The sequence below is a fragment of the Cupressus sempervirens genome, chromosome 8 (genome assembly GCF_028749045.1).
Source record: "Cupressus sempervirens isolate cs-2001-9-10 chromosome 8, ASM2874904v1, whole genome shotgun sequence".
NCBI classification, from domain to species: Eukaryota; Viridiplantae; Streptophyta; class Pinopsida; order Cupressales; family Cupressaceae; genus Cupressus; species Cupressus sempervirens.
In genome coordinates, this window is record NC_143125.1 from 441,368,356 (window position 1) to 441,378,668 (window position 10,313).

General features: G+C 36.8%; 1 protein-coding gene across 1 annotated transcript in view; it reads left to right on the plus strand.

Moving 5' to 3' along the window:
- Window positions 1-9,854, plus strand: part of BIOF (biotin F) — a 225,874-nt gene extending 216,020 nt beyond the window's left edge. The window contains exons 9-11 of the mRNA XM_089798013.1: window positions 8,606-8,756; window positions 8,893-8,961; window positions 9,184-9,854. Coding sequence (XP_089654139.1) covers window positions 8,606-8,756; window positions 8,893-8,961; window positions 9,184-9,412 — 449 coding nt within the window. The 3' untranslated portion in view covers window positions 9,413-9,854. The remainder of the gene's footprint in view (window positions 1-8,605; window positions 8,757-8,892; window positions 8,962-9,183) is intronic.
- The last annotated feature ends 459 nt before the right edge of the window (window positions 9,855-10,313 follow it).

The following is a 10,313-nucleotide window of genomic DNA, read 5'->3' on the forward strand; positions in this document are numbered from 1 at the left end:
GTAATATTTTATTACATTTATATCTATCCTACATAAAATAATATCTATTAGGATCTATTCTATATACTATTTTCCGATAGATATTAATACTTACGAGATATTTACTACCACCTATCCATAAATTCTAACGACTATCTAATCCCACATTCTACTTTATACTTGTTGATTTACCACTACCAACTCCTAATTGCTAACCAACATTGCATATTGTATTATAAGATATCCTTACTATGTCACAACTAACCTACAACAAACCCTTCCCTTTCACATCCTTCTTTTCTCTTAACCCCACCCACGTGTCGTAGGAGCCAAGCGCACTTCCTTTACGTGAGAGATTTGGGCATTAAATGCCTCTGTTGTGGCCAAAGGTGGCAGCATGCATGATGAAGGTGAGGAGATGTTGGGGAGAGGTGGGGACCACATGCATCAAGGTGAGGGGCCACGAGAGATAGCTAGGGTGGGCAGCCTTTGCAAACGCCTTGAAATCTATGAATGGAAGAGGTGAGGATCACGTGATCTCCCTCCCTCCCTAAACCATTCGAAAGTCTTAAAGACTTTAACTCAAGGTTTATATATTGAGTTTCCTTCTTGCCTATAAAACCTTTTATTTTATTTTATTTATTATTTTGTTTATTTGTTACTTTATTTTGTTGCTAGGAATATATGAGGATTTTTTATGTGACATTGGGGTTGACCCATTTTGAACTTGTACAATTCATGATAGACTTAGGCTATAAGGGAATGATATCAGACATATTTATTTATTGTTTTGTGGGGGAATCATAGGGAATATACTTAGATTATTTTATTGCTCTGTAATTGGGGAGTGGATTATTTTTCACTCCCCATACATTTTTTAGAGAGCTTAGTGCACTCTCCCAACTTTTTGTTTTGGCTCATATGTTTTGACTTTAACATTGAACCTCTCATGTGCAATCACTCTAATTATTTTTTTCTCTAGTAAATTGTTTTAGATTAAGGTAAAAGCAGGTTTTGAAGGGGCCCCGAAACCCTTTACATCTAAGAGAAAGATAAACCATTAAGCACAACCAGGTTATAAAAGGACCTGAAACTAGCTAAACAACTAAATCAGGTTTTACAAGGACTTGAGACCAACAGATGTGACCAGAAAAATCAACCAAAACAAAACTAGAACTTGGAAAGTCAACAGACTGGACATCAACTTGAAAAACCTCCCAAACTAGTTTCCAATGAACCAGTAATGCAACCAGTTCACCATCACAAAAAACCAGTCATCATAAGGAAACAAAAGATTTTCCTTTTGATATGAATTTTCCTTTACCCGACCGAAGGACCCTATCTAAAGGGGGGGCAGAAGAATTAGACTTCTTCCATTTAGCCGCAATCCAACCATCCTCAATCTTTGCAGCCTCAACAACCCAAGCCTCAGAAGACAAAGACCCGAGGAACCTAGGGGACGCAGAAGCCGCAAAAACCTCCGTGAGAGAATCAGACGATGTTTGACCCCTAGGAGGGACATCCGAACCAGGGATAGAGACCAAAGCATCCACCTCCACCACTGGCTCGGAATGAATGCAAACTTCAGCCACTGAATCCTTCGAAGCATCCAAGGAAAGTTCCACCAGAGCATCCACCTCAGCCACTGGCTTGGAGCTAGCCTCAGCCTTAGAATCCTCAGGAGCAACCAAGGAATGTTTCATTGTGTAGTGCTCAGAGGAGGCCTTTGACCACCAAGAAGGTGGTCGCCTAGTTTTGGATTTCCCAGCAACACAACGAGCAGCAATATGACCTGTCAAGTGGCATTTCCTGCAATGAAAAGTGATACCCTCGTAATCCAACAATTGTGTCCAATAACCCCTCGGGGAATCCAAGCAAATCGCCTCAGGAAGGCCCTTAGAAACATCCAAGTCTACAAGAAAGCGAGCACAGGTTGAGTGGAGAATATCCGAAGTGTCTGCATCCACATATAAGAAATCTCCAATAGCATTTCCAATAGTTTCAAAAACTGAATCTTGCCAAAGATGTAACGGAAGATTGGGGAGCTGGACCCAGATAGGGAACTTATTAAAGGATTTTGAGAGAGGATTGAAATCCATGTGTCACGGTTTGGCCATGAGTGGAAATTTGCCCTGCCAAGAAAAATTATTGTGACACAAAATAATCTTTCTATCATTGGTACTTTGAAACTTAACTATAAAAAAACCTTTAGCACACGGGAAGATGTGGACTTTATTATCTATAAGTGGCATCCAGTTCTTGGAGATCTAGCCATGTAGATCAGCAAGAGAGGGCCAATAGCCACGGAAGCGAAAAATGGCAGCAAGAGAAGAAAGGTCTTCTGTCGTATGGAAAATGTCTTCAACTGACTTTGGATCTAAAGAAACCCTAATAGGCTTTAAAGCACTTATAGGAAAAATGTGAGAGGGACCAAAAGAAATGGAAGCACCATGTAAACTGGCTTCATAGGCAGCCACGTCTGCAAAAGACCTACATCCAAAACTAGGAGACCCTGGACGAGGAGCAGGAGACTCAGAGGCCAAATGAGGGGCAGACGAAGCCCTACCCCCACCCGCAGATGCAGCCAAACATGAGGCAGACAGAACACTGCCCACACCCGCATCACATCCACCTTTATTAGCACCACCACCCAAACGATAGGCGGGAGTATAGACCGCATCATTTCCTGAAGGAGCGGGAGAACAATGCGCAGGGGATCCAAAATTTTGAACAAGAGGAGCGGGGACCATCGAGCGGGAATCACTAGTCCAAAACTATCATCTTCTCTAGTGAATTGTTAGGACCATGAGGTTTGAGTTTAAATGTTAGAATCAACCTTCTACTAAAGTTTTTGTGGTTATGTGTATTATTTAGTTGGCTATGAATGTCCATTGAGATAATGGAGATTAGCTTATGAGATGTGTTTTTAAATTGCTATCTACATAAAATTAAGAGATCTTATACAATGTTATGACAATTAATTGTTCTAATTATGAAATCCAATTGCTCATTTCATCACAAGTTCATTGTAACTATGGACATATCGAACGAAATATATTATGAATATCCTCTACAATGTAAAGCCTACTTGAATACACTTCTCCGTGACATTACATGAATCTATATTGAAATAACATCAAATACCCAATTATTTGTCTTCAAATGAAAAATGAGTACAATGAAACAATCTTCTTGGAGTGATTGCATGATGCATTGCAACTACACCTATCAAAGATACATCAATATTACATTTCATTTGCACACGAATGCAATCCAATGCAACAATGACACACTTTATACTAACTTCTCACAAAACCATTCACTTATACCTTGCAAACATACATTACAACAAGGTGAATAGGATGGAGAGTTTTCTATTACAAGGACAATGCACAAAGACAAGCTTCTTCTTCATGTTATTTCAACCAAACGAGCAACTCCAATCAGCTCCCACTGAATCCATTGAGCACAAAACCTGCAATACATGCAACACAAGAACCATGGAAGCTCACCTCCCAACCTAGGCCTCCAAAGAGGCCACCCACCAAGCTGGTGAAACAAGACTCAAATGGGTTATACTCAAGCAGCTAATAATGCATACAACTTAACATCACAACACATATACAATACCTCCAAGTTTTAACACAATGATTCACCGTTGGAATCATGAAACATTGGGTGAAGGTGGGCCCTCCAAAGAGGAGAATGCCATATCCATATACACATATACATTTGCAATTGCATAATGCCTCTTCAAGGCTATTAAAATACATCCTCCTCATCACATCAATACACTTATACCTCCCATAATACAAATGCCTCTTCAAGGCTATCAAAATACATCTTCCTCATCACATCAATACACTTATACTTTCCACAATAACAAACAAGGCATATGGCTTCAATGGAGCCCATACTCCATGAACAACACAATCCTCTCAAAGAGGAAAATCTCTCAACTTCAATGTTGAGCCCAACTAACCCCTTCACCCAAGGCTTCTCTTTCCTCCCAAGGAAGAGTGAAGCCTTCACACCCATTAACATTCATACACAAAAACTAGAACAAAATTTGCAACAGAAATCCATCACAACAATGACACATAACAACAATCTCAACACAAGCACATTAAATGAATTCTAACACGAAATAAACAAGAACAACATTATTGAGCAAGTGCAATGAGAGTTATGGCATGGGCACCAACCTTGGTCCAAGCTAAAGGCAAAATGAAAGTTGTTGCAAAGCTCCCTTCTCCTTAGTCCTCGCCGTTTCCAAACCCTAATTGTCTCTAAACTTAGAGAGTGGGTGAACACCCCACTAGTTTGTCCAAGTCCCCTAAAAGGACTCTCCCACTATCTCTTTTTGGCAAAAACATCAAGCCACTATCTCTTACACCTTTGCTCCTACCAAATATGCTACTTTTGATCATGGAAAAATGAGGATAAACTCATGGGAAAACTAAAATTTCGAATTGGTCGAAGAATGCATTTGTTAAGGGGTCTCCTAGGCTAGTTATACACTAAAATGGTCAAATTTAGGCCCCTAACATGTTATGCTAACATAGGAGTGGCTTATTCTTACAAAAATGGCACTTTGGGACCACTTATTGACCCTTAAAAATCCTTGTCAAGTTTGAATTCAAATTTCCCTTAATGATGACCCATCCCATCCTTTCTCCAAGTGGATTTACTTAATCTTATGAAAGGTAATTAGTTTAAGTTTAAGTGTAACCATGACCAAAACCTTAGGTGACATATCATCAACACATAAACAATTACAAGTGTCAAGTGACACATTAAACACATTACACATCACAATGACATGTCCCTACTTATGAATTTAAATTTATTACACACATGCAACCTCACGTTTACAAAATAAACACATCACAAAGAGGCTTTGAATCTTCCAAAGATTCGCCTTGGCTATGCTGTGTCCACATAAGTTTGGACCTTGTTTCCCCGATTAGATTCCATGGTTCAATTTTCTACAAACTAAACTGAACATTGGTAGCCCAATGAAAAATCATATAAAATGAATGTATATAGGTGCATGACAATTTTATATTGAAAAATTCACCTTGACATCATAATCAATTTTTGTTTTCTAATCACTTTCATATAAAGCATTTAAAACATTGAAATATTAGAATCTGCATATCAACATTAATATCTAATCAAATGATCCAACTAACATTCCAAACCACATCATAATCCGTTTCATATGATGAAATGCTAAATCTATACTGTTAAATCAGCCAACATGAAAATTAGTTCCAAATACATATCTTAGGTCAAGATCACCAAAATGTAAACATCATAACTAGTATCCTTTGATTCAATTAAATATGGTTTGATTACTAATAGCATCTTGTTATCATTATGAGATAATACATTATAAGGTGTATCAATTATGTTAGGTAATTAGGGTGTTTGCATAGTCACATTGTTTCAAAGTTAGTGATAGAATAAAAATCCATTACATTTTATTGGGCCATAAAATCTATCCTCCTGAATATCAACATATCCACCTAATACTACTTGCACAATAATTAACTCATTACATTACATCATATCAAGTTCTACCGTGTAGACCCTTGTCCAATTTTGATAACAATTTTCATCTATGACTATTAGTAATATCATAAGGGTGGGTGTTGATTCATCTTTCCATAATAACCATCTAATTCAATTATCCTAATAGGCCATAAACCCATCGACATAGTTTCTAAGTTATGACATCTCGAGCCTTTATTCCATAGGGTTTTAGCTTATCAACCTAATGTGATTTCAAATAGAATACTTAGCACAACAATAACTAAAATATATATACCAGTCTCAATAAGATCTTAGGTTTATTATGGATAAGGAAAATGCCAATTATGACATTTTACTTAGATCCCAAAACTTTCTTACCATCGTTCTATCACAAGGCGTATGGCAACAAATACAATTCACATTCTATACACAAGAGACAAAGACGTGACATCTCATCTCCTTACTCTTCCTATATCTGATATATTTGTGATATTAAGATTTATAATAGGGTACTAGGGAAGGGGCCTTACATGCCTACAACTTTGGACCAAAAAAATGAAAAGAAGAAAAGAAAAAGTTTTGAAAAAAAAGTTGTACATAACAATGAAGAAGATTAATATAGTGAAGTTGGACTATAGCACGATTTGAAAGCCTAATAAATTTTTTACTTCAAAGCAATATTACAAGAAATATTTCAAACCACTATTTAGACATCACTCTAGTCATCAATCTCAGTAAACTTCCAATATTCATTGCCGTGTTAGTGACATTATTACCGAACCCACCTATATGTGTGATCTTGATACCTGCCGAAGCATCAATTAGATTGTGGTCACATTAACTATCCTTGTCTATCATAAGTCTAAAGTATCAATTTGACTAAATCACATTCTATCTAAACAATTATTCACCCTCTCTATCTTGCTATCATAAAGTCCTAAAGCATCCATCACTTTTGCTTTAATCAAATTATTAGCATCTTTCCCAAAGTCTTCAATAGAAATGAAAAGCAACTTTTCCAATTGAATGTCTAAAGGTCTCGCATTATATATGGATAATTCTTCCACTTTCCTTCACATTAAGCCAGCATTGCCTAAACCCTTTTAGTAACATTAATTTACTTTTCTGTTAGAGATCTTTTATAAATATTAAAGACATGCCCAAATACTTATTGGGAAGAACTTCCATTTCACACCCTTAAATCCTCTAAATATTAGGCAACCATCTTTGAAGAAGAAAATTATTGACTTGGAAATATTAACATTTTGTCGACATGCCTGCTCTTAGCAACATAAAGCCTTTTTGAAAGTGAAATCTTTTTTGGTCTTCATAGCTTTGAATAGAAGATTTTTATCGACACAATGCATATGAAAAATGTTACTAGAGTAGCTGCTTTCGTTGCCGGCTTTGGCATGGGCGTTGCTTCTCAGGAATTGTAGCCTTCTGAGGTTTAGTGTCTGGTTTATAGGCTTAGAAGCCGCTGACACCACCTTTAGACGGCGTCGTTTGGCTTTTCTTCCTCTCATACGCAGCTACCATCTCACATTGCCTTATTTCAATTGAACCAAGTAAATCATGTTCTTGAACCCGCCTGTTAGGTGCACGGCCAGTTACAGATCCAGTTTATGTTCCCTGTCATCTCTTTTTCACAGGACCAAGGTAACCTATAGAGAATAGTATTCTGCAAAACGGGTTGTTGCTCTTAGTTGGGAGGTCAGTCCAAATGTTGGCAGGGGCCACTACTGGCCTCCACGGAGGAACTGTTGCCCTTTCAAAACTGCAACCTGGGAATGCTCAAAGCTCCCATGGGCAAACCCTATTCCGTACTTGCAGTCTTATTGGCAAAGAAAGGGCCCACCATGTTGGCCCCTCATTTCACAAGCCATAGCAAACAGGGAAGCGCAGATTTCTGTCTGTCAAGCCATGATGGCCTGGTCGGAGCCCCCAGAGTAAATCACAGTCTTGTCGGAAACCAGAGCAAGAGCATTGACAGAGGCACAGTGCCCCTCCAGCGTGGCCACCAAGCAGTAGGATTTTAAGCTGCATGGCTTGCACCCGACTTTAACTTAACAATCAACAGAGGCAGTGTACAGGGGGTCAATTCGGGGAAATAGTAGAACTGTAAAGAAGATTCTAGATTTATATTTTTGTTATTTATTGTGTGAGAATAATAGTTTTATCCCCTGCTAAATTGACTCTAGCAATAAGAAATTAGTTCTTGTGCAAAAATATATTTAAAAAAAATTTAAAAAAAAAATGTTAGAATGTCTACATTATTTTAATTGTAAAACCTATTTGGTAGGGGCTAATGAAAACATTAGTTCTCTGCTCATATATAGGCAGGGATTAATAGACATTTACATAGAATCAAAATTTAGGAAAAAATCATACATTGCTGCCAACTTTAAAGATTATAAATGTATAAGTTCTATAAAAAATATATTTTAAAATATTAAAATATATATAAAAAAGATTTATTATATCTGTACTGATTATCACCAGTGCTATATAAAAGGTTGTAAATAACAGTCTTTTAGAGGTAGCAGATAAAGTAGGAAAGAATACAATTCATGCAAACATGGTACGGAAAGCTTACTTCGTAATTAATGAATGCATGCAAATAGCTTAAGCCTTATTATTGCTTTCTTCAAGTTCAAACCATTACCTCTTTGGAATATGATAATAAAATTTCCTATCCCAGAAAGAGCTTATAAGTTTGTATCTCAGAAATGAAAGCTTGTAACTAATTAATGTATTTGATTGGATTCTAAGTTTTGTCAATCCAATATCAGCAGTTTAAGAAATTCCAGTGTAATTTATTTTTCATATCTGGGAAACCTCTATAAATCTTAAGGGATCCTTGAATAGACTTATTGAGATGTAAACAATCTTTGTTTGAAATGTCCTAATGCCTGGAGATATCTCCATATGGTCTTTTAGATGGAATCGTGTCTACAATATGAGAGTACTACACCATGGGTGAGGGTGCCAGTTTCATTGCAACAATGGTATTACTGATATTTATTGAGTTTGATCTTTGTTGAAAGAGTAAAATGTCGGCAGGATACTAAATGCCAGCTTCCTGTAGCTTCCCTTCGTGTGGCTCGTGAGGAGAAATGGAGACAGAGAGCAGTATGGGAGCGAGTAAAAGAGTTTTCTATTGCAACAGGGTTGGAGTATTTGAGTCCAATTATTCCATTGGTTATGGGAAATGAGGAAAAGACACTTCAAGCTAGCAAGTAAGAAACAAAGAAAAATGCATACTGAATACTGTACATTTCTTTTTCTGCTGGAATATTTTTACAATAATTAATTCTTGCAAAAACGGGCGGGAACAGATTTTTGTATTTCTGAAGAAGTTATTTTGATGAACAGGCAGTTGCTGGAAGCTGGGTTTCATGTTTCTGCAATCAGGCCGCCCACTGTGCCTGCCAACTTGTGCAGGTGGTGTTTCCTTAACCTTGTATTTGAACTTTGATGTTTGGTATAGATAAAGCATCAATTGGTTTTGATTGTGAATTTGTTTCACTTGAATTTTGAACTGTGGCATAGATAAAGGCATCAGTCGGTTTCCAATGCAGAATTATCTTACTCGGAATTTGTGAAGAAATCATGTTGATACAGATATGCTAGTATTTCAACTTCATTTTTTATTTTATTTTTCAGGCTGCGAATTACTTTATCTGCTGCACATACAGCAGCTGATGTGGAGGCACTTGCAATTGCTGTCGCACCATGGATCTCTTCCACCAACGCCACAATAAAGTCGTGTGGTTTATCAATGTCTTATTCCAGACATGCACATGACTCCAAGTTATGTAAAGATGAGTATGCTGCTAGTAAAGGATCAAAATTAGGCCAATTACATCTCTCGGACATCAAGTCAAAGTTGTGAGATTAGCTAGTGGGATCACTTTTTAACTAATTCTGTAGTGAAGTCATGGGTTATCGATGTTTCTTCCACTCAAGATTCAAAGTAACGTGAAGATGATTAGTGCCAAAGTAGGCGACTCAAATTTATGAATGAGGTTGGCTAAAATCTAAACTAAAACGTAACTCTTACCAAAGTGGACACTTGGTAAAAAAAATAAAAATTGAAGGAGTTCCCTGGGCATCTGCTTCCTTAAAAATAGAGCGAGTGCTGCTGCGACTTTTTTTTAGGAATATCTAAAGGAAGCAGCTCCATGAATTTTATATGTGAATCTGCTTTAAAAAATTAGCTCTTATATTCAAGTAAGCTGGTGGTCCCATGATCTTTTAACTGAAATCAGCTTAAGGTTTTAAATTTATGATAATATTATTTTATAATAATTGCTATTAAATTTTTTATTTTATAATATGCTACCCCACTCAATGATTCAAAGTACTATTAAAATAGCAGCTTACAGAGATTTGAATTTAAATAATATTATTGTTTCGAAAGCAGGTCCTGTTTTCATCTTATTATGGATATATTTGAACCGAAATATTAAGTCTAGACTATAACAGCATCCATTTGTGGAATTTGAAATCAATATACGGTGGCCCAAATACAATTTTGAACTTTGAATAATGGTGGAGAAATATATATGCTATGCGCTACTAGCCAATATATATTACGGTCAAATATTTACAAAGGCTTTATAGAAATCAAATTTGGAAAAAAGGTTCTGTGACAGAGAGAATATGCAGATGGAAATACATTTGAATTTGCCTGAATGAAATGGAAGTCTTCATTAGAAATTTGCAAGCCAATTATTTTGGCTGTTTCCATAAATATCAGGGCTCCCCTCATCATTTACAGCACATATGGTGGA